This window comes from Paramormyrops kingsleyae, chromosome 21, assembly GCF_048594095.1.
Source record: "Paramormyrops kingsleyae isolate MSU_618 chromosome 21, PKINGS_0.4, whole genome shotgun sequence".
NCBI classification, from domain to species: Eukaryota; Metazoa; Chordata; class Actinopteri; order Osteoglossiformes; family Mormyridae; genus Paramormyrops; species Paramormyrops kingsleyae.
The window spans coordinates 21,064,554-21,089,669 of record NC_132817.1 but is presented as its reverse complement, the minus strand read 5'-3'; the positions used below and the strand labels follow the sequence as shown (position 1 = coordinate 21,089,669).

General features: G+C 40.3%; 2 protein-coding genes across 4 annotated transcripts in view; one reads left to right on the top strand and one right to left on the bottom strand.

The window, feature by feature from the left end:
• LOC111841046 (syntaxin-binding protein 3) overlaps positions 1–24,699 on the top strand; it is a 63,991-nt gene extending 39,292 nt beyond the window's left edge. For 2 of the 3 annotated variants that reach the window (XM_023806516.2, XM_023806517.2), the window contains exons 2-19: positions 15,343–15,392; positions 16,024–16,105; positions 16,282–16,358; positions 16,657–16,729; positions 17,154–17,254; positions 17,482–17,624; positions 18,037–18,130; positions 18,230–18,354; positions 19,485–19,583; positions 19,708–19,768; positions 19,867–19,932; positions 20,572–20,652; positions 21,007–21,142; positions 21,366–21,475; positions 21,704–21,802; positions 23,772–23,857; positions 24,013–24,161; positions 24,252–24,699. In XM_023806516.2, coding sequence (XP_023662284.1) covers positions 15,343–15,392; positions 16,024–16,105; positions 16,282–16,358; positions 16,657–16,729; positions 17,154–17,254; positions 17,482–17,624; positions 18,037–18,130; positions 18,230–18,354; positions 19,485–19,583; positions 19,708–19,768; positions 19,867–19,932; positions 20,572–20,652; positions 21,007–21,142; positions 21,366–21,475; positions 21,704–21,802; positions 23,772–23,857; positions 24,013–24,161; positions 24,252–24,361 — 1,742 coding nt within the window. In that variant the 3' untranslated portion in view covers positions 24,362–24,699. Of the gene's footprint in view, positions 1–14,384; positions 14,504–15,342; positions 15,393–16,023; positions 16,106–16,281; positions 16,359–16,656; positions 16,730–17,153; positions 17,255–17,481; positions 17,625–18,036; positions 18,131–18,229; positions 18,355–19,484; positions 19,584–19,707; positions 19,769–19,866; positions 19,933–20,571; positions 20,653–21,006; positions 21,143–21,365; positions 21,476–21,703; positions 21,803–23,771; positions 23,858–24,012; positions 24,162–24,251 lie in introns of those variants that run through there. The other variant, XM_023806515.2, reaches the window with a different exon arrangement.
• On the bottom strand, positions 6,380–13,879 carry LOC111841050 (fibronectin type III domain-containing protein 7-like). The gene is made up of 14 exons (XM_023806523.2): positions 13,719–13,879; positions 13,392–13,410; positions 12,978–13,235; positions 12,619–12,879; positions 11,277–11,534; positions 10,855–11,109; positions 10,310–10,564; positions 9,546–9,803; positions 9,186–9,440; positions 8,842–9,096; positions 8,195–8,455; positions 8,007–8,036; positions 7,797–7,841; positions 6,380–7,299 (listed from the first exon to the last, which is right to left on the bottom strand). Exons 1-13 carry the CDS (start codon positions 13,776–13,778, stop codon positions 7,807–7,809), a joined length of 2,460 nt encoding a protein of 819 aa, XP_023662291.1. The 5' UTR covers positions 13,779–13,879; the 3' UTR covers positions 6,380–7,299; positions 7,797–7,806.
• Positions 24,700–25,116: the final 417 nt, after the last annotated feature.

Sequence of the window (25,116 nt, the reverse complement as noted above, 5' to 3'; positions counted from 1 at the left end):
TGATTGCAATTTATTTTGATTGCTGGTTACTTTTTGTTCACCACAATACTTTTTTAACACCTAGAATATATCAAGGTATCGGGTACTATCTTAATGACACATCTACCGGCGGAAAACACTAAAATGAAGTTCGTAAGTAGAATGTAAGTAGTACCGGAATTCATCTGGACAGCCCTGGAAGGCAAGCTGTAACATCTGCCGTTGTAGTAGGTGACACTGACTGTGTACATTTGCCCACACTGAAGGTCAGGGATGATGCACCTATCAGTAGTGGAACTACAGTTGAACTGCCCTGCATTTTGATCCTTGATTGTGACTGTGTGAGAGCCATTCTTCTGGGTGTTCCACCATGAGATAAGGGCACGGTTCCCAGAGCAGTCCAGGGAAGCATTCACTTGGTATGGCGGACATGGCGCTGTAAGAAACAGCAGAGTGAGATCAACTGTCAGCAGTGATTTCACTCAAGATTTAATGAAGAAGGGAAAAAAAACCATCCCAGTCGGAACTCCTGGGAACGACACTTGTGGAGAACAGGTAGTGGTGGTGGTGGTGGGGGGTTACCTGTATTCACCATCGTCTGCAGGTTCTCTGTGATGTTGCACTTAAGGTTGGCGACAAGGAGAGAGACAAAGTATGTCTCCCCGCAGCGTAGCCCCTGCACCCTGCAGCCAGTGCCCATGCTGTTGCAGCTGCTCTCGGTACCGTCCGCATGCGTGGCCGACGCAGTGTATGACACAGCACCGGCGGAGTAATCCCACTCCAGCAAGATGGAGTCGGAGCTGCAGTCATCCTCTAGAGATATGTTTTGGGGCAGGCAAGGCACTGAAATAGAATTAGGTACAGACAGATGTAAACGCATATGTGCCAATGGAAACAGTCGCAGCTCCATGTTCTGAAGCATCCATGACAGGGGGACAGGCAACCCACTGTTCCGATAACATCTTTAATTAATTAAGAGGTGAGATGGGATGAAAGCCAGCAGGTGGGGTGTCAGCTCCACCCTCGGCGGCTAGCACTGGCGTACTTGTCTCGGCCGTGTCCCCCAGCACTCGATTGGTGGTGCAGTCATGGTCAGAGGCGATGATCCAGACACTCAGGCTCTGCCCACATAGCACGTCCTCCAAGGGGCAGCTGGTCGTGGACGTGTTGCAGCTATAGTAGTCCCCAAAGTTGCCGATGGCTTCCACTGTGTAGAACAAGGCACCCGGAGCCTCGTCCCACGTGGCGATCAGTGTGTTGGAATGGCAATCGGCGACAGCCATCAGATTCGTCGGCTCGCAGGGGGCTGAGAGGCAGCCAAGAATCATGTTAAAAGTTTAACTGCAAAGTGTTTACTGCATTTTTCATGTATCATAGAGCCACATCCTTCAAAGGTAATGAATTTTGTCAGTTTTCAATTTTTATTCGCTATATGAGTATACATAATGCAAAAATATTACAGACATAAACAACAACAATCTACTTCGTGGTGTTTCATTCAGAGTGAGGTGGAAAGAGAGTCGACAGCTGCGATCAGAGATGGCATGGAGTCGAGAGCTGAGCTCAAAAGAAGGAGGCTGATGAACAGACGCAATATTGGATCATTAATGATGCATTTGAGAAGCACTAGTATCATTTAAACCATACGGTTTGTTTGCACCATACTATTTTTGTGCCTGAATTACTCATAAAACATTATGTCTGCTTCATAAAGTACATCGTTATATACGGAGGACAGTCTTACCTGCCTGGATGTTTACTGGCAGGCTAAGTTCACTGTTACACTGCCCGGTATAGGAATACACGGTGAACTCGTACATTTCACTGCAGATAATTGTGGTGAAGAAGCAGGAGGTGTCAGTGGTTATACACTCTGTCGAATAGCCCGTGGAGTCCACTGATGTGGCTACATAGTGGGCTGTGTTATTCGTTGCCGACCAAGAGAACACAATCGTGTTGCTAGAGCATTCGCGGAAGAGCACCAGGTCCACGGGCGGGCAGGGCACTGAAAAAGAAGTTAAAGGGTTGGTTTTTCTGCAGTGTTTGTCATCTTTCAAGCATACCTTTCTGATTCCTAAGACAAGCTTTATGGTGGCCACTGTTCTCTATAAACTATAAGCTCAGCTTGGACATTTTCCATGTTCTTTGAAAATCGTGTATGTCAATACATGGGTGTAAAAGGTAGCGTGCGGTAGAAATTACACAGAAAGCATAATGGGAAAGGCCATAGGAAGGTCATTTTGAGGATTGGATGACTAGAAGGCTATGTGAAAAAGCAGCCACACCTGTCTCAAAGGAGGTGGATGTTTGGGAAGTGCTCTCGCAGCTGCCTGACACAGTCGTGACATAAGCCCTATACATCTTCCCACAGGCCAGTTCTGAGATCTCACAGCTTCCGAATTGCGAGGTGCAGTTCAGGGGCAGATCGCCTGGGCTGGTGATTGAGGCCCTATATGATTTGGCCCCCGACACCAGCCCCCACGTCACCAACACGGTCCTACTTGCACATCTGTAGTCCACTGAAATGGATGTCACTGAAGGCATGTCTGAAAGGAAAAAGCACTGCTGTTTTCACCTAATTAGCAGTAGAAGATGCCTTTTTGAAACACACATCTAGTGTTTATACTGTACCTTAAAGTGTTCATTTTAACCATAGGTCTGTGGTAAACGTCTCTACATTTGCTTTTCAAATCAAAGGTGTATACAAAATAAATCACTCTTGTTTGAACTTAGCCATTTAACGTTTGTAACACATTGTCAAACTAATGACATGGCCTTCAACGTCAACCGGTGACATTACTTACCAGTTCTTCTGAAAGTGGTGTTAGCGGGCTCTCCAACCTCCGAAAATTCGTTGATAGATGATACCCCAATTGTGAACACAGAGCACGGGGGCAGATTCTTGATGTCTATGGAGTTAGTGGTGGCGTTAAGGACCATCAGAGGGATACTCGGATTGTCTGGGTCCCACACCGTTACTCGGTAGGTCAGCACCTTGTTCACCCTAAGCCAGCCGACCCGGGTCGTGCTGGAATTGATCGACTGGGCAGTGATGCCTGTTGGTGGCTGTGTCACTAAGGGTAGACAAATAACAGTTGTCAAACAGTATATTAGGATGAGATATAATAGGACAATAGAATGCTTTGTAAACATCCCATAAGTGATACATTTTTCTTTAGATTTAATGATACTTTGGCAGAACTGCTTCTGGGACTTTAATTGTCAGAGATTTGGTTGCCATACATGTAGTCATATATTAATGATATATATATCTATTCAAAATGTGCATAAACTACTTCATTTTTTGGAGGAAACAGGGTACTTACATGTGGTTACAGCTTTCACCGTGCTGCGTGCCCCCAAGCCCCCGGCGTTTAAGGCGTACACCGAGCAGTTGTAAAGTGTTGCTGGCTGAAGGTTGTCCACTGATCCGCTTACACTCGTAAATGAGTTGTTAAGAAATATATGGCTTCCTGTGTTTTCCAGTATCAGGTAATATAACCTTGCTGACGGCACAGCAGTCCAGATGCTAGTGATTGTGGTACTTGTTAGCGATTTGCAAGAAGTCATCTCAGAAGCCGTGGGGACTGAATATTGAGGAAAAAAACCCAATGATGTACCGTACGTGTGTTTGTGTGTATATTTATATATATATGCTAAGACTTATTACAAATTATATGGGTATGAAGTACATGAAAAAATATGAAACAGTAGCTTTGCTGTGTCACAATTTAAATTTACCTGTTATGGCTGTTTGTGGCGACGAAGAGCACAGGACACTGTAGAAATGAAAGACTTTCAAAGTCACTGAGTAAAGGGTACCCGGTCTCAGCCCCTGTACCAGCCGTTCGGTGCTGGTCGGCGCCACCGTTACTACAACAGGGGTGGAGATGGCCCCGTTTGTCCGCACGTCCACAAAATAATTCGTTGCTGAATTGTATCTTTTCCATTTCACATTCAGGGATGTCGCTGATGGAGATGTTATCGATGTGATTGAACAATCTAAAAAAAGTTAAAAAAACAAAAACGCAATTCGTCTATAAACAGACCATTAAATTACTTTGTTGCATTTTAAAACAATACAATTTCTGCAGTTATTATTAGATATATAGGCCTATTACAGATTACTATTATACATATAATACTTCTGCATTATGTAGCCTATATGTATGTAGGCCTATCTATACACACATTTTATTATATATGGCTATAAAGTGATCTTAGTCTATCAGACACGTTTAAACGTCAGTAGATTAACTTTTACATTTTCCTAAAAATAGTGAACTGAAAAAAACAATACCTTGTGCCTGTATATACTGAATCTGGAAATAAAACGAAGATAGGTTAAAATACATAACACATCTTTTCTGTTTTTGTTGTTATTATTATATTTTTATAATGTTGAACAATATTTACCTGAAGCAGTGAAGCCAGTATTAAAAGAGAGGTTCCCAGGAATTCCATCTCTAGCAAAAATCAAGATATCTCAAATGGCTGATACATGAATGCCAGTAATAAAAATGTGTCGCGATTCAGAAAGTGTTCAGGTGGTACTCTGGGTGGAAACCAAAAAGTTAGGTCGAAATAAATACGGGTAAACTCCTAATGCCTCCAGGCTCACTGGTGATACGGGAAGGTTAAAAAAGCGAAAGGTTTTCATTGTAACGCGAAAAGCAGCTGACCTTGTGTAAAGTAACACCGTTAACTCTCTAAATGCTTCAAGCTGGCCACGGTCTGACGCTAGTCCTCAACATTTTGTAAGTTATACGTTTGAAGCTTTACTTGCTAAGTACTGCTAACTCATGACTGACACTTATAATGTACAACATAATCTGTGACATATTAAAAAAATATTTTTGTTGCAGCCTGACATAAGAGAAAATAATTGCATTTTTAGTATTTATAGCGTCAGATTACAGAAGTTGAATGAAACGAAATGGAGACCCAGGAGGAAGTATTTCTATAAGCACTATAAATTCCTGTGGGAAATCATACGGCTGAACAGAGGTGATAACCGCGCGCAGGTCCTTTCTGACGCATTGGTGATTGATAATCAGAAGCGTATAATCCAGGTGGAAGGGAGCATGTCATAAACAAGAGCGGTGATTGGGTGTATTAATACGTATTTTGGAAGCGAACATAATTTATTTGCTTTACTCTTCTACTATACTATTGAAGCGACCATAATTTGTTTGCTTTATTCTTCTACTCTATTATTGAAACGAACATAATTTATTTGCTTAAAACACAACAGTGCATATTCCATACACCTTGTACCCTCTTATCCTAGTATGGGAATCCAAAACCGCAATTTCAGTCCTACGTTTTGATTTGATTGGCTCAATTCTAAATTACAATATGTTTAGTTTAAGTTTTTTTTATCGAATGGGATCTAAAATGAACATGAGAGATGAATATGCTTTATAAATGAATTTAAGAAAAAATATTTTGAAATTTATTTAAAACATTTTTGCGGTGACATGCGCAGGTAGCCTAACAGTTTATTTGTTATTTTGGCTTTATTTTTACTGTGGAAATTGTATTTATTATTTACTCAATGTTTCTCTTGGCGTTCAAGCAATATATTATTTTGAAATAATTGATATTATAAGAATCACCAATCTTCCAAACCATATATTCTGTACAGGTTTGGAGGAATTTGACACAATGACGGGAATGTTTAAAGCTTAAAAAGGTCATTGAAAGACACCTCGCTGGTTTTCAGGAGGTTTGAAATCAACTTCACAATATTGCAAAATAAACCGGTTGTGGGTTCACAAAAATATTTTGTCTGTGTATGTAGATGACTTAATTGTCATAAAACATAACAAATACAGAGAAAATGTTTTGTGATTTATTTAGAAATGGATCTTCAGTTGTTAAATGTTGCATTTTAAACGGCGCAGGGTATTATTGGATGGCTCTGCAGTATATATGTGTGCGCGCGACATTTAAAAAAAAAAATCTACATTAAATACACAACTAATAATGTTTTTTATATTTCTCTTGTATTATTATGTTTTAATAATAAAACATAATTATGTTGTAATAATAATGTTATGTAAGTCTTTGGACAATATTTTCCTGAAGTCAGTATTTAAGAAAGGTTCACGAAAAGTACATCTATAGCAAAGATATCAAGATATCCAAAAGCATTGATGTATGGATATCAATAATAAAAACTTGTCTGATTTTCTTTCAGCTGGTGCTTAGAGTGGAAACCAACACACAGACACAACACAAAGCATTACAAAACTGACTGGCCTTCTGTTCCAGTTTTGGTTTTTAAAGATCTAGAAACCTATATTATTAAAGCTAAACCGTCATAAAGTACATTTGACATTCTTTAATTATTTGTATAGATTAATAATTTCTTCCCAACAATATTATGATGCAAAGAATTCATTTTATTTCAAGACACATTCGACACAGAAATACATCCTTCATAGATATAGATGGTCATATACGTAGGCCTGCTTAGCTGAGATAATCGTCACACTTTCTTACGTATCATCCAAAAGGGGATGTAACATGCGGTGCTGAGGCTACCCATCGGGCAACGCGGCATGCTGGATTAATGCCAACTGAAAATAATGTAAATAGCTCTGTGTTGTTAGTATGTATTCTGTCGTTATTGTGCCATGCGTTAATGTTATGTGTAGTGTTCAGTGTTAATTGTTGTAAATAATAGCGTGTGGTGTGTTAGTATAGTGGGCAATCTGTGAGTTGGTACAGGGAATACCACATGCCCGTAAAGTCAATTTTTCTGCTTTTTCGCACTTTTTGTTGCAGACATATTATTGCCTGGTACTCGCGCCACAATTTGTCACAATTCTAAAGCTAAAAAGATAGTAATTAATCGACTGTTAATCTTATGCTGGACGACCCATACGGGGCTTAATTGGGTATCAGTCTTTGTTTGAAGGAATAATATGTAGGACATTCTAGTTTAAATGTTATGCTTAGATTGAAATGTTACAATAATCGTTTAATTCGTCCTTCTTATAGATCATTTGGGTCACTATCTAGCATCGCATTAGAACATTTTATGAATATATAGCAAAAGAAATATTTCAGCGACAAACATGTCCCTTAATGATACCTATATCTCACAATCATCAATGTCTATTGTATTTGCTAAGATTGAATTTAGAGTTTATAACTTCAAGAATATTAATTCAAATATTATTTTTATATTGCGTTTAGGGGAAGGTTATTATGGTTAACTGGTTACACGGTTATTATGGTTAAATGAAAGGGATTTCCAAAAGGGATTTCCAAAACAGAATCTTTTCCCCAGTGGCTGGTCTGGCAGGTATGCTGTAAAACAAAAAGTAACTTGAGCAACTGAGAGACAATCAACCTTTTCTCTTCACTAATATAATCACTGATACATCGTCACACAAGAGTAGGACCTATAGTACCTTTGTTAACGTGCAATTTACAAGATGCCTTTTAATCATTTTTGTTATTAACAGCACTTTAAAACTATAATTTAAGTTTCCACATCTTTGTATGATGTTTGACTGCAGTTTTCCACCTATATTTTTACTGTATATTTTAAAGCCAAATATAAATTATGGAAAATTAGTTTATACAACCAATGTAGCATATTCAGCCTGGTAGGTGTTTCACAGCTTTTTATTGAGGAATTAATTACTATAAAAGACAATTTGGCAAGATTTCATTCTTTTACACACAATTACAGACTGACAAAGGTTTAGACACTAAATAAATGCCAAATTAAGAAATGGCGTTTGCAATTACTAAAGCCAGAATGTTATATAAAATATGAGATATTTTACAAAATAACGTACATGTCACCGGCTAATCCACACTTCTCCTCCTCCTCCAGGACATTACTGAAAACACAGTAAAAAATAGTAAAATCAACTAAGTGCACAAAACAAAACAGTAACAAAATCAGATAAGTGAATTGATGTGTTGTTGAATGTTTATCACATGGTAACGGGTATTCGAATTCTTGCCGCTGACCCTGTTCCATATGATAGTTCACAAGTACCTACCCATTTCGATATCACTTGAATAACAGGAAACTGAAACGCCAAAGAACAGATATTAGAAACAAATTCAATGTTCTGCATGCAATGTTTGAAGAGGCGAAAAACAAAAGGCTTTATGAATGAGGACTAACTTCCTTCGTTTTCTCAGTCATGTGTTTTAGCGATATGGTGATAGTAAATCTGGCACTCACCGGAATATCTCCTCCTGGGACAGAACTCGACTTTGGCGCCATCTCGTGACAGTGGGGCTACTACAACAGTGTACATCTCACCGCATACAGTTCCGGTTATATCGCAGGAGTTTCTGCCTGGATAAGACCTACAACTGTAGTTGGAGCTCATGCCAACCAGGATAGCCGTGTAATTGCTGAGACCTCCAAAAGAGTGCCAGTATACACGGATAGTGTTGTTGGGCATGCTGTACAGCCTGATGCTGGAGGGACAGCAATCACCTGCAACATGAAGGAAACAGCTGAAAGTTTCTCTGAACCGTCCCGTTGATAAGAGATATAAACTGTGGGTGTTTATCAATACCAAGAACGTGAAGAGCATACTATCATTCTTGGAAACAGTGGTCTTGCTAACTTGCCTCCCAAGAATGAACTTGGGACCCAATGAATCATGGGATTGGTCTCATTCATAGAGAATGCAACAGAGGCATCCTTGATATTTGGGGCCGGGGCAAGAACGACATCCAGAGATTTTTACCGTCTTCTGAACTTCTGTTTTTGAGAATTGGAATTACATGTATACTTCAGCAATGTAAGATGATGTCAAACGGGTATGCGAGAACGCAGGAATGGTGAAGTACGCATATTGATAAACACCCTACATTTACCAGAGGAGAAGCCATGGTATGTGCACTCGGACTTCTTCCCTGTGCTACTGATGACGTCCAGTGACACGGTGTAGTTTGTCCCACAGGTGATGCATCCCATCAGACAGTGTGGGTTCAGAGTGTGGCACTTGGCATCACCCCTAGGTGACTTCAGTGACACAATGTAAGACCGGGCTCCTGTAGCTGCTGGCCAGGTGACATTTGTCATGGCCCGGGTTACCTGTTTTACTCTCAAGCCCTGGGGACAACAGGGTCCTGGAATCATAAAAAGTGTACATGTTGTTAGACTTCATCACTAGCTTTTTCAATGTGTAATGATTAGCTTTCCATATCATATAAGCTACCTGTTTCCAAATTTACAGAGTAACTGGGTAAACTCTGTCCAACGCTTGTGTTGGCAAAGGCAGTGATTTCATAGACGGAGCCACAGGTTAGGTTAGAGACTTCACAAAATGATCCTCTTGATTGACAGGAGCGGGAGTCTGACTGACCCACTAAATTCACCATATAGTTAGCATTGTTGTTGCTAACACTCCAAGAGATGTTGACGGAGGACGTGTTGGTTTGCATGATGTTCAGGATCTCTGGGGAACAAGGAGCTGAAACAAGCAGTGGATGAATATCAGGAATAGACAACTGATGTACCAGCAGTGGTGATACTTCTTAAACTGCAAAAGGCTATGAATATCATTTGAAAGATTTACCGGTCTCTGCAGAGTAAGGTGTGCAAGTATGGGTGCAGCCCCGGATCTCACTGCATGGCATGACCACGACGTTGTATACGGTGTTGCAGCTGAGGTCAGAGAGCACGCAAATGGGGGCTGTGTCATTACAGTTTATGAGATCAGATGCGCCGACTGCCTTGGTCTCGTAAATGTCAGCCCCACGACTGGGAGGCCAGGAGATTTTGAGGGTCTCAGTGGATATCAGGGAGACAGACACGTTACCTGGACAGCAAGGTGCTGGGGACAAATAAATTCAAATCGTTATTTAAGTGAATTTTCTTAAAGCATTCAAAACTATCAAGGTAATGTACATTAACTTCAAAATTCCATCGTGGCTCTAATGTGTCATGCCTATTAATCAATATTTATAGCCATTTTTATGATGTTTTGTGAACAGATTTCTTGTTAGGAATGTGTTTATAAATGAATAAAAACATTAGCTTAAATAAAGTGTTACCCCAAGGTCCACTGCTTCCACAGAAATTGTAACCCATCCCTGTATTGTAACCCATCCCTGTATTGTAAGTCGCTTTCGATAAATGAGTAAAAAGGGACGACTATAATCAGTCTGAATTGAATTAAGGAATAGAAGAGGCTGCAAAGCAAATACTGGTCATATAAGATAAGATTGCTTCTTATCAACAGGTGGTTGTTAAAGATGGTTTAAGGTAGACATGCTTACTTATAGGAATATATGAGATTTAAGGGATTTCAGTTATGGGAGCTCAAAGTTATGGCCTTACTGGTGGTGTAGTTGATTATTGGCCCTGGTGGGCTGACGCCAGCTAAGTTAAATGCAAAGACTGTCAGGAAGAATGTGGTTCCACATGTGCAGCGGAAACTGCAGGCATTGCTGGTGGTGTTGCATAGCTCCTTGTTTTCATTGTCACTCCTCACAAATGCTGTGTAGTAATCCACAAAAAGCACCTCATTCCACATTAAAGTGCAGTTCTCAGAGACTGGTTCCTCTGCCCAGAGAGAATCTGGCGGACATGGGACTGGGCAAAAACACACAGCAAGAAATATCATTGGATCTTCCCATTCTATGATGATTTGCTGCTACAGGAACCATGTAAGTATTGTTATTTTTTATAGACAACTCAATGGTCTTGCAATAAGAAATGTAGCATATTGTGGTAGCAATCATGTATTACTTTTGTGACATGCTACAAGGAATCATAATTTCATTATCCTCAGTTGGTTGCATGGTGTGGTTAAGAATTCCCCATTGGTGGACATTAAGTTACATTGCTTGTCGCTTCCACTGTAGTTTGTCTAGGGAACTTACAAGTGAGGAAGTCCTCTGGATTAGAGGGATAACTTGGACCAGCCTGGTTCTCAGCGGTGACAGTGATTGAATGGTTGTGCCCGCAGAGCAGTGGCGAGATAACACAGTAGCTATTGGTGAAAGAAGTGCAATTTTGGCCTGTAGAGCTGACGACAAAGTAGCTTTCTGCTCCACGCACGCTGTCCCAGTAGACAGCCACGCCCACAGAGCGTCCCGATGCCAGCATTATGTAAACAAACTCTGGCACGGGGGGACCTGGGCAGATAAGCAAACCAAGTAACAATAAAACTTCTGGTGTAGTATTGAAATTCAAATCAACTCGCAAAATGAGAATATGTTCTAGGCATATCTAGTACATACGTAGGAAGGAATCTGCTACCATTTTGTCACATATATCAATACACCTAAAACCTGGGCCTTACGTGTAATCTGACAGACGTAGGCATCACCACTCGGGAGCTGATCGGAGCCCCATGCATTGGCACTGATACAGTAGGTGGTGCCAGGTTCCAGATCCGTGAAGGTCATCGTGGTGTTTGTAGTGTTCACCTGGACCATAATGCTTGACCCCTCCTCAGAAAGGGACAGTGTGTACAACACTGCGTGTTCCACCATTTCCCAGGTTAAGACAATGCTGTTGTTGGTGGGAGAGGATGTGTTGAGCTCTAGGGTGCCCACCACTGAAGAGACAAAGGAGACAGATGATGAAGCCTGACTTTGGGTATTTCAACATGTAAAAATAAACAGTAAAACTTTTTTTTACAGTGGTCAGCCAAGAGCTGAATTAGTGAATTGGTAATAATCTGGAATAAATAATCTAGTATAAAAATGTTCACACTTTTCTTCTTCTGAAACATTCACGTAGCACTAGTTGCTGTCCAGAGTATTTTGAAACACCTGTTGTTGTTAAGATATGTTCTTATTATTGTAAACTGAATGTCTAACTTTGCCAAGTCAGCTAAAAATGAAGCATTTTTAGCACTTTAAGGAATCTGATCATACTTTTGGTTCACTTTGCATTATCCTTTTGGAAAAGTATCAGTCTAGTTCTCAGGGTTCATTTTGCAAAAGATACAGTTTCTACCAAAGATATGACCCTGGAGGCAGACCATCATATTGTATAACACTACGTTATATCGTGTTCATTATACTACGGTTAATTAACACTTACCTTAATGCAACACAATTACTCAAAACTTTCAACAGTAATCGCGAAATATCAAGCTGGGAGGCGTTCCAAGCAGATAAAACACTCATCAGATTACTTCTTTTGGCCGCGGCTATAGCAGCAATCGTTTGTTATTCTGTTTCAGATTATATTGTTAATGGGGGATTCCAGCTAACAGGGAACATTCCCAGAACTTTATCCAACGTTTTGTAAAGGTCTTTTCAAAAACGTTAATGGAACGTTATTTCCACGTTTAACATTTTATCAAAGGTTCTGTCAATGTCAGCAACGTAACATCTTTTTAACGTAATTAATATTGAACATTTTGTTTTATAATAAAAGCATTTTTTTGTAAAGGCCTATATTGCGACGCGCTGCCCACCCTCGAACCCACGACTTTACCAGAGTGAAGCTGCAATGCTTTCCACTGCCATACCGTGTGTTTTATTTGTTCTTAAATTATTATTCTTAGCTGCAGTAGGCCTATAGTAATTGTATTAGTGGGATAATGTTCTGGGAACATCAGGAAAATTGGACACTGTTTCCATATCTTAATCGTAACGTTCATTAAACGTTCCTAAAACGACACCTGGTACCTGTCTTCACGATCTTGACCAGAGACGGTTGGCTTCTTCCTCCGGCGTTGACAGACATGACACTGACCGCGTATTCAGTGAACGGCTGGAGACTGCTTAAAGTTGCTGGGGTGTCGGACACTTGGATTTCAGAGAAGTAGTCCAAGGCTTCAGACTCCAGGCGCACAATGTAGGCGCTCGCCCCGAACATCGGGCTGAAATCCACGGTGATGCTGTCGCCTTGTTCCGAGTACGCCTCATTGATAACCGGAACATCGGGGGCTGCACACAAGTTCAGCAATAACTTCAGCATTCGCATTAATTGCAGATATTGATTGTTGTCTATTTAAAAGGGGCACCGATCTGAGATCCCCGCTTACCAGTGGTTCCTTCGATTTCTGCACTGGTCAAGATACGACCCATGTCATCCATAGCATCAACTCGTACAATGTACACAGTGTTGGGGGAAAGGGAAATCACTGAACCTATTATTACATTTTCACTGAAAAGGGTGAAGACGGGCGGTTCTGCTGAACTTTTTGGTGTTGCTGTGATCTTGTATGAACTGGCGATTGATTGAGGAGTCCATTGTGCCGTTACACTTTTTGATGTTACCGTATAGATAGACAAAGCAATACCTGTGGGAGATAATATTAAGTTTAAGGGTATTAATAATTTCTGATCTGGAATTTGATCTAAAAAGGCAAAGTAACAAGTTATACTGGCTAGACTACTTGATCATCGGAGAACTGGTATAGGGCAACCCCATAAATTAAATATAATAGCCTAATTACCATCTTGAGCCGCACAAATCTGAAAAAGAAGCACAAAGTACATATTTTATATGGTTGACAGCGAGTACGATTGTGGTTTTAAAGTCTATAGACAACGTGGACAAAGACACCGTCTATCGTTAGGGTTTTCCCTACAGGCACACGATCACATAACAGAACACTAATTATTATAAATGAACTCATGCACAAACAAACAAACTCATGCTGCTTATTTTTCAGATCATGTAGGCTAGCATAGCCAGTTTCTGGAAACCCACGCAGGCAAATATACAGATAAGGAAATTAGTGGACAATTACATGTAACGTTCAGCTAAAATGTAATCTTACCGTAGAGAAGCCCAAGGCTAGTAAAACAAACGTAAAACATTTTAAATATTTCCGTCCCATTCTTCCAGCGTTCACAGTTTCTGGGGCAATCGTTATTTCACCCTGATGGATACTTCTTTTTTATTAGATTCTGCTTGAGGCTTTACTTTACGTTTTCCTACCTTTTTACCAGACTAATTTTATTGTTCTGCCTATGGCGTACCCCTCCCTCTAACTGGAAGGGTGGGAACCTATCAGGTATTGAAAAGAAAGTATGGCTATGCGAAACGCTTCACTCCAGGAATTCAATATGGTCCGAAATCGCGGAAACCTCAGCTTTATTTATGAAGAAATTGGGTCATTCCAAGATTAGGTGAAATACCTTCCGTTGGGAAAGACACATATTTTTTTCATACATTTTTCAGTTTTTATAAACATATGTACATTACACATTTCACGTGAAACAGTACAAAAACAATGAAATAGTACAAAACAACTTTGAACAGTACAAAAACCATTAAATGCTTCAATCGATTTTAGTTTGTTTTAAACTGTAATTTTTTCTCCTTTTAAGCGGTGAACTTGTTTGTCACAATGTTGCATTCACGGCAAACTGCGCGCTTTTATGTTTATATATAATTAACATAATTTATGTGACGATATGCAAATATAATACAACGTCTTTAGGCCGGCCGTGATTCCCCCCCCTGCCTCTGATGACGTAATCCGAGTTTGGGGCGATCCCGCGCGGAGTGTCAAGATGGCAGCTCGAGCGGAGTACGGGCTAAAGAAAGTAGTTTGGCAAAGTAAGTTCAACTCAGTGCTCAATTATTAAAACTACGTGGTCGTACTTCAGATATATCGATTAGTGTGGCACAAAAGGGGATCGAGGCGGCTGTTTATTCACGAGTTTGATTTTGCATTCAATGTCATACGCGGAAGTTGCTCAAACGCCCTAGGAGCAAAGGAGTCACCAGTGGCTGCTGTACGTTGTTGTGGACAGAAATCTCTGACTGTTGCGTGTTTCGTGCGACGTTGTTGTTAAGGATGTTTTTCCATCCGTCTTTATCACCATTGCGAAAACCTAACTTTCCGACAGCCGACGGCAGTGCTCGCTGAAGTGATTAAAATAAATGTCGCACATTTAGTTTGGGGCTCCGTTATTTGCCAGCTAGCTTAAATATACTGCTAGGGTAGTAGGGCTGAGCCTTTCCCTGGAAGCACAGAAAGCAAATGTGAATTATTCCAGCTACACATACATTAAAGGCACAACTGGCACAGTTGATGTACATGTAAAGATGTTGGGATGTCTAGTTATTTGTTGATTTGTGGCCGATTTAAAGTAATGAGCAGTATAGGTTATCAATTTACGTTACGTAAATCTCAGATATACCGTGGTCAGGTTTTGGATTTTGTTAAAACAAAGACGTTATAGTTTTTCTTATAATTTGCACAAGATGCGTCCGAAAACGCAATAAACTATTTTCGCATTTTATTGCATCCTTAGCCGTTCACAAAAGTTTTGCTTTAAAAGTATCTTTGGCTATGGTATACTGTCTTTAAGCTCTCCTATCGACCCCATGCATATGTGGATCCCTGTCATTTATGAAACAATAACTTTTACCACACCCTATTTGTTTTGCAGAAATCAAAGACACCATTATTACAGACTGTAGGAAGTCTGAGGTGTGGAAGGTATGGCTCATTTAAATGCTAAACGTTTCTTGTATGGTACAGTGGGGTGTTCCACGAAGCAGGATCTGTCCGTTAGCTGGGTTTAACTTGGCTAGAAGTCATGATTGTCCAATAGAAATGCTCCTTACCTAAACTGTTATTGGACAATCATGAGTTCTAGCTTAAGTTTAACCCAGATAACCAAAAAATCCTGCTTTGTGGAATGTGACAATCAGTCAGGAACGTAGCCAGCTATGAGGTCAATGAGGTCCGGACCTTGGTAATTTTTTAAGAGCTAAAAATAAAATTTGAAGCTGAATATTCACCTGAATAAAATTTAGGCTAGCTAACTTTTCACGTAACTACTTAATAAAAAAATAAACAAACAGCTTTTAAAGGGGACGGTATCAATAATGTGATTGACCAGACTCACCCCCCAGCTCTGGTCCTGGACCTCACTATTTTTCAAACCTAGCTATGCACCTGCAAACAATAACAGATGGAATGGTGTTGTATTACTTCATTTTGTTGTTGTTTACAGTTTCCCATTTTTAATTGATTTGAATATGTTAAAATGTCCCAATATATGTTAGAGATTTGTATACAAATGTGCATAATTATATACGTTTCACACTTAACACTTTTTTTGTAGATCTTGATACTGGATTACTTTACCACGAAACTGATGTCATCATGTTGCAAAATGTCAGATTTGATGTCAGAAGGGATTACCAGTATGTAAATCTGCAATTTCTTTTAAAATACCAGATGTATATAGCATAAATCGAATAAATTACTGAATTAAGAAGACTTTTTAAAAAATGTCTTCAAAAGCAGTTTTCTCCTAAAGATTGCCATTAAGTTTGGAGAGGGATTTTGGTGGTAAATGATCATAAATTGTCATTTGCAGTTGTTGAAGACCTTTTCAAGATACGGGAGCCTGTCCCTCAAATGAAAGCCATCTACTTCATCTCACCAACAGAGGAGGTTTGCTGGATTTTAATTAACACTGCTTTGAGTCTCTTGATGCAACTTGCAGCAACACCAACTTATTTGTCACACGATATTAGCAGAGACGTTATGTTTCGCTATAGTTTATTTCAGGTAATTTTGTCTCATGTTTTATTTTATAAAAATATCTCAGTATTACTCGTGGATATTTCACATATTGCAATGTGATATCGTAGTAAGATAGCACAGACCAATTTTAACTTCAGTATGTAGCCTATTAGATTTACTGCATAAATTCTCAGATTCCTCATTTTTAAATTCTTTACTGTTTCAGTGTGTTGAAGCCCTCGTCAATGACTTTAAGAAGAAACCCAAGTACAAAGCAGCATATGTCTATTTTACAGACTGTGAGTATGTTGTCAGTGACTGCATGTATAAATCGCAGTTGGTTGGTTCAGGATTAGTGTTGCAAAGGTGCGGTAAATTTCTGGGAACTTTCCAGAAACTTCCCATTCCATGGTAAGTTAAGCTGGGGAAATTTTGGAAATATTCCAAGTTGGAAACTTTTCATGGGAACTACCGAGAATATATGGGAATAATGGAAAATTCCCAGAATTTTGCAACCCTGTTCGGGATCCAATTAGGGGTTCAAAAACGTTTAGTACACATTAGAATGTCTTGTCATAGTGATACTGTAGCGGTTTGCATCCTAAATGCTTCTCCTTTCATTTTGAAATGTTAAGAATTCTATATGTTTTGCAGAATGAACTTAAAAAAAGGCTCAGCTTACGGAATGGTTGAATGATTCCATATGCTCTTCTTGTTTCGTAGATTGTGATGATGCCCTGTTCTTCAAAATGAAGCAGCATTGTGGAAAGTTCATTAGAGTTTGCAAGGAGATAAACTTGGCGTTTCTGCCGCATGAGTCTCAGGTAGCTTCTGCTCTTCTAAACATTCACTGTTTTTTTGTGTTTTGGAAACTCAGCATCTCTGTCGCATAAGTGAGAAAATCTAAAATGAACAAACTGCCATTGACTATGCAAAAGAAGCAAAGGTTTCATAGCAGCTATTAAAAAAGCAGACATTAAGTTCTCCTCATTGAAGTGCTTGCAACTTTATGAAAAGAACAACTGGTCAGTTCCTGGCATTGTGTTTTTAGGTATTCACCTGCGACAATGCCGCTGCCTTCAAAAGCATTTACGGTGTTCACAGTAAGGACAAAGAGAGGACCCTGGAGACATTAGCAGACCAGATTGTGACGCTTTGTGCGACTTTGGAGGAGAACCCTGGCATTCGTTACAGGTATGCCAATATTATTGTTATAATTACTACCAGTTCCACTGAAATCTGCAAAATTCCAAACTAAAAGCATTTAATATATATATAAAAAAACAATGTGTCCACCATAGTGGACAGTAATATAATAATAATTAATGTAATAGGTACAATAGCTCAATGAATTCTACTGAGGCCTGACTTCTCCAGGGCTGTTTATTCAATTCCCACATACCATTTAGATGAAGTAGTGCCTTTAATTTGCCCTTAGTGTAGATGTGTGTCTTCCCTGTAGTGGGCCAGTATCATATTCAGAGTGTCCCCTGCCTTGTGTTCTGTGCCGTCTCCTATAGGGCAAGTGGTTATATGGAACATGGATGGATTTATGTAATTAGCTGTAATGTGTGTTGATTTTTTTATGTGCCGCTACTGTTTTTAGGGAGTCAAGTTTAGGTCATGCTAAAAAACTAGCAGAGCTTGTTGACCAGAAGCTTACCCATCACTTTGAGATCGAAGGAAATACCACAAAAAAGGTAAGACTTTAGTTTTCTGAAAGCAGAAGTTTGTCTTTCAGAGTTTGCAGTACTGGTTGTAAATAATACATTTTGTCTCCTGCGTTGTTGTTTTTATAGGCAAAGACACAGGCTCAGCTGCTAATAGTAGAGAGGGGGTTTGACCCAGCGACCCCAGTTCTGCATGAGCTTACCTACCAAGCCATGGCCTATGACCTCATCCCCATCAAGAACGACATCTACAAGTTAGATGCTTATTCATTGTTTCTTGTGTCTTACTTTCTCATTCGTAGAAACTAACTGACCGTATTACAGTGAATGTGTTAGCTGAAGCAATCCTGGTTAAGTTCACTGGCAAAGCGATGACAGTACCCCTTGGGCAGGCCGCTTAATAGGCACTTTACCACCCGGAACATTTTTTCAGGAAAATACCTTTTTCACCTTTCAGAGGAACCGGGAAATTGTCACATTCCCACTGCAGGAACTCACCCTGATTGTAGTTCCTTGGAGATAGTCACTGAATTTTTTTAGTGCCTACTCCAGAGTAGGCAAGCAGATGGGATTATATTTGTATGTCAGTTACATTCGATGCATTAATGAATCCCTTTTTTGCTTGCACCTCTGTTTCTGCATTGGAAAATTTGATCGATTCCAAATATAGTTTTGTCTAATATCATCAGTGCTGAGGTGCCAGCACTTATTTGGCGAAATAAAGTTATATATATATATATTTTTTTTTTTTTTATTCTGTGGAAAACAAGATTGATCTGCTGGCCAGATTTAATAATGAATTTATAAACATGCCTCTGGCCGTGTACATATGATGCTCTCTCCCGTTTTAAAGCAATACAGGATGCAGTTTGTTCAATACTTTTGGACTGCATGATCGATGCCCCCCGTAACTAATAAATAACTTGTTCATCCAACATTGGTTTTGGGTGGCAGAGTAGTTTGGTATGAAATGTGTTAAGTTTAACCTATGAGTTTTTTGCGTTTCCCATGCCTATTTAGCCTAAAAGGTACAGTTCCTGTTGTATGGTGGGAAAGTGGCACATGAAAGTGGCCAGGAACTGCAGAAGTTCCTGGTCAAGATGATCTCAGAACCAGCGACCAGGTTCCTGAACTTCGGTGGGAAAACGCCTGAGGAATAAATCCGCTCCCAGTTTGCATTTTTAGATGTGTTTAATGGTGAATTAATGTGACGCAAGTTAATTTCATAAGTCTTCCCATTGTAAATATTGATTGTATTTTGATACAGAGAGTTTTAGATAAATACTGGGTTATTACCAGATTAAATATCATGGATATTGGAATTGTGGTATTTGCTTCCCGCGCAAAAACATGACATAAACGGTCTTCTGTTGTACGCCTCCAGATACAAGACGAAAGATGGCTCAGAGAAGGAGGCCTTACTGAATGAGGAAGACGAGCTGTGGGTGAAACTTCGTCACATGCACGTTGCTCAGGTTTCTGAGTAAGTATAAAAAAAAAAAAACTTTCAAACCCAAGAGTAACCATTTGCCACTGCTTCAAATTTCCATTGTCTAAAGATGACAGCAGTAAGGATACTTTTACTGATGTTATGCATCTCTTTGTAGACAGATCCCTAAGCTGGTAAAAGAAATCTCTGCAAGCAAGAAGCCATCAGATGCAAAAAATGTTTGTTTGTTTTTTTTTCCGTTCTGCACATTACAATTAGCTATTAATTTAAATTATGCTGTTATTTTTAAATGTAAATATTTATTTATTTTCTTTAGCTGACAATAAGCGGTCTGTCCCAGCTGATGAAGAAAATGCCTTCTTTTCGTAAGCAGCTTGCACAGGTATTTTCCTCGTGTGACGTTTTAATGAATTTAATTCTGTTTTTATTCTGTTATGGGTTTTATTTTTATTCATTATTATTATTATATTTATTTAAATTTATATTTTCCATTTTTGTTTTGTTTTGCTTTCTGGCACTTGCCAGGCTGTCATTGTAAATAAGAAACTGTTATTAAAGCTTTGCCTGGTAAAATAAAGGTGAATGAATGAAGGCTTGATTAGATTGCCTCACAGCATTGGCATTAGGCAAAGATGCAAGGGACTGCAAACAGAAGCCATGCTTCCGACTGCATTGTGTTCTTGGGTTGATATAAATTGGTGCTGATGGCTTTGTGGAAAAGGCAAGATATCGGCCGATATTCATTAAAAAGTAAAGTATTGGTTTGATGTATCAGTCTTGTTCGATATTGCCAGGCAATATTGAAACTGTATCAGTATTCAAAGTTAACAGCACCAGAGCTAAAGTCACTAATAAGAAAATAAAGATGATGACATTGTACGATTAGCCATCTTCCCTAGTGGAGGATGAGGAATGTTGTTGGCTCATTCATCATTTAGAAGAAGCGTTGCCACTATCAATCTGAAGAAACGTGGGAGCACTCCTCCGCCCCCAGTGACTGTTTCTCTTCTGTCCATTTCAGAAAGTGGTCCATCTGAACTTAACTGAGGACTGCATGAAACAATTTCAGGATAGCGTGGAGAAGCTATGCAAAGCTGAACAGGTGCCATTTGCGGTTTTCTTTGAGACTTCGTTTATTGTTTTCTGAAACATTTTGCTGCACTGAGCAGTGTCAGCTTCCATGTGTTTTAATGCACCTTCTTAAAATTAATGCCCATTGATCAAAGGTAGACTTGCGTGCTGCTTGCTTAGTGTAGTATTTCCCAAACCGGTCCTTGGGGACGCCTAGACAGTCTACATTTTTGCTCCCTTTCAGTTCCCTGTCAGACAGTCTACATTTTTACCGGGGGCCGGGAGGGAGAAAAACGTGGACTGTCTGTGGGTCCCGAGAACCGGACTGGGAACACTGACATAGCAGAATGCATATTGCAGGTGATATGTGTTCGTCATTCCCCAGGATTTAGCTCTCGGAGCTGACGCAGAAGGTCAGAAGGTCAAGGACCCAATGAGGACACTTCTGCCTGTGCTTCTCTACAATCATTCAGTCTATGACAAGATCCGAGCTGTGCTTCTTTACATATTCAGCCTTAATGGTTTGTATGCGATTTTACAATGTAGCCATTTTTCAAATTGAAACTTCAAAAACTATTTGGTAAATATCAGTCACAAAATGAAGTAAAAATAAAAGCTATAGCGTTATGTTGAGTCATTGATATTGTTCCCTAACCACATATAGCCCAGGTTTAACTTGTACATCACCAGCTGTCAAATTATGATTGTTGTGGGTTTGACTGTAGTTTTGTTTAATGATGGCAGGGACAACTGAAGAGAACCTGAGCAAACTGATTCAACACGTCAAGATCGAAAACGAAAGTGAATTCATTTTGAACTGGAAAGAGCTTGGTGTGCCAGTAATCTCACCGGGAGTGAGTAATGAATGTATTTTCAAATAGCTGAGGCCTGTCCTGTAAAGGCACTTTTTTAAACTGTGAATCTATAGTACAGACTCCTCAGTCATTAACTAATTAAGCTATGATGACTGAATGTGAAATATTCTTCCGTCAAGTGACATCATCGCCACATGATATGTGCGCGAGTGATTTGAAAATGTGCAACTGTCCTGTAATTTGTTCCTTGCCCCCACCCATTTACAGACGGCTTCCTTCCCAGTCCGTAAGCCGTCTCGACGGGAACGTGCCGAAGAAACCTATTCCCTCTCTCGATGGACGCCCATCATTAAAGACGTGATGGAGGTGAACCACACGGGGTGGGGTGTTGTTGCCCGATGTGTGTGTGGCCAGTTTCTGCAGGAAACTCGTTTGAAATCACCTGGCTGCTCCTTGTTATCGTCATTCACAAAAATAAAGGAAAGTGTCGCATTACGCACTTCATCTGAGCATTTCATAACCTGCAGCAGTTACATATTCAAAGGGGGGAATATGGGAAGGTCTTTTGTCACAGAGAGCTGCCTCTTCTGCGCTAATGTAATTACCTGTGGCCAAGCCATTCTCTGCCATTTGAAGTTCTGCGACTTGAGTGGTCTGTAATGTAGCCGCTCATTGCATTGCCTGGAACAGTAGTGAGAACTGTCTTGGTGAGTCAGCTCAGCAGTTAATGGCATTGGTCAATTTTTTCCTGTTTTCCATCAGTCACGTTTGTGCAGTGTTTTTTTTTTTTTTATTATGTAAGGGAGGTGTCAGAAAAAATATGGACTGCTAAATATGGACTGCTAAATATGGACTGGTGTGACGTTAGAGTAAGAGGGGGCATTGTGTAGCTTAGTGGGATAAGCCTCTGTATCTGTGATGAGAAGGTTGCCGTTTCGAGCTCATCTGCTGGTGCTTGAGCAAGGCCCTTAACCCCCCCTCCCCCCCAGCTCCCTGAGCGCTGCTATGGGAGGCTGTCCTTTGCAGCCAGCTTACCGCCACCTACAGAGTGCCCCAAAGAATTTCCCCACAGGGATCAATAAAGTATCATTATTATTATCAATAGGTTTAAGCCTTGAGTGGTTCGTGATTTAAATGTCGGTCCGTAACAAAACCATTTCTGGTTTTAACATGCCCTAGTTTGTGTCCGGAAAGCCTTGTACTCATTTTGACCATCACTTTTGTACCTCAGCAAGTAGAGCGTTGCGCTAACAACACAAGGGCGTCGGCTCAAACACAGGCAGGATACGTGGATTGTAACCCTTCCCTCTACTGTAAGTCACTTTGGATAAAGGCGTCAGATAAATGTAACTATAGTTGTGCTTTGATTGGCATCAGTTTTCCCTTTATGAAACTATTGTGTTTGTATTTCAAATGTCGTCATGAAATGTATTTGGGGTCAAGGCACCTTTTGAAAAGTCCTGGATTAGGTGATAGTTCCCTGTGCTTTTCGGGATACAGTTTACGTGCGATGCTCCCAGTTAGTCACCAGTAAGATGGGATACAGTGTACTGCGATGCTCCCAGTTAGTCACCAGTAAGACGGGATACAGTGTACTGCGATGCTCCCAGTTAGTCACCAGTAAGACGGGATACAGTGTACTGCGATGCTCCCAGTTAGTCACCAGTAAGACGGGATACAGTGTACTGCGATGCTCCCAGTTAGTCACCAGTAAGACAGGATACAGTGTACTGCGATGCTCCCAGTTAGTCACCAGTAAGACGGGATACAGTGTACTGCGATGCTCCCAGTTAGTCACCAGTAGGACGGGATACAGTGTACTGCGATGCTCCCAGTTAGTCACCAGTAGGACGGGATACAGTGTACTGCGATGCTCCCAGTTAGTCACCAGTAGGACGGGATACAGTGTACTGCGATGCTCCCAGTTAGTCACCAGTAGGACGGGATACAGTGTACTGCGATGCTCCCAGTTAGTCACCAGTAGGACGGGATACAGTGTACTGCGATGCTCCCAGTTAGTCACCAGTAGGATAGCCCCACAGGTTCTAATTCCAGCCTTTTAAGCACTTTCACTCAGTTACTATACTCAGTTATTTCTTCAAACTCCTACAATGTGTTTTCCACTAATTTGTAAAATTACAGCAGTGCTGGTCCGTGTAGTTTATTTACATGAACTCCTAAGTAAGTCAGAGAAACTCGGGGATTGGGTTTAGCATTTACAAATTTAATTTATCATCCTCAGCTTAAATAATGTCTGTGGTTATTGCTGGCTAGTTATAGTGCTGACCTGGGGTTTTCACGTCTTGAGTGTACTGACTGGAACTGTGATCTGCAGGATGTTTTAGAAAGAAAACTGGATACCAGAGAGTGGCCCCACCAGAGCACGGGTCCAGCAGCCTGGAACGGATCCGGAGCCGTGAGGTACGGGCCGAGTCCATTAAACCACCACCGGTCATGTGACATCTTCATGGCAAGAGTTGGTCACGTTTGTGGCTTTGGATAGAAGTCGATAGCCCCAGACTGCATGTTCTTTGAGGTCATGAGAAAGATTCTCAGGGTGGTGGTCATACTCACAGTGCCCGTCAGAAGCATAAGCCCAACGCCCAAGACGAACGAAGGAGCGGCTCCCGACTCATCATCTTCATCATTGGGGGAATCGGCTATTCCGAGATGCGCTGTGCCTACGAGGTGATGCAAGCGGTCAAGTCCTGCGAGGTCATCATCGGTGAGTGTCAGTGCTCATGCTTGGCTTTTCTTCTGTGTATTGTTTCAATATGGTTTTTATATGTTTTTTCATGTTTTTTCCCCCTGAAAGGATCCTCTCATATCGTCACACCAACCAGTCTGTTAGACGACATCAAGACCCTCAGCAAACCCCCAATGGAAACCTTTGAAATAATGGATGAAAAGTCTGTGGCTAAATAAGTTTTTGTGGGTTACATTATAAACTTTAATTTTAAAACCTAACATCTTTTTTTATATATATATACATTTACTTTACAAATAACTTAATTTAGTTTTTATCTTGTTCACTTTAGTATTTTTAACCACTCATAATGTTCCATGTTGGAAAGTGGTGAAGAAACATAGTTAAATGCTGACATTTACATATTTACTACTTAAACACACTGTAGAAGTTCATTTTCTTCATGCTTGCAATTTAATTAAAGTCTTGTTCCTGGAGTCGTGAAGCTTTTTATCGTTAAGTCTCCAAAAAAAAAAAAAGCCTTAATTAATTAATAAACTCAGTTTTGCACAATTAAGCATTGAGTGCAGTCTTACCCTGATCTTGTGTTTTGGGCTGTCGTCGTCCCTCTTGTTTCGTTTGAGCTAATGAGCAAAAGGTAAGTGTTAGAGAAATATGAGCTGGGGCTTGCGTGTGTGGTGGGTTTTGCCAAAATTGCTACAGCCAGTTTGACAGATCAGCTGATGTTATGGCATATGAGCAAAGGTGGGAATTATACTGAATAAGCCATTTTGGAAAGCTGACTTATCATCTTTCCAGCGATGTGGAGCTATTATCTTCCCAAAAACAGACAACATGCAGTGATGTGGATGGAAAAGTAAGAAGGCCTTAGAGGAAAGGGACCCGCATCTTTATTTTTTTTCTTTGCATGTCCGGAAGAGTGGGTTGGTGGAGGTGTGGCTCTCGCTCCATAACAATTGAGTGTCTGAAATTG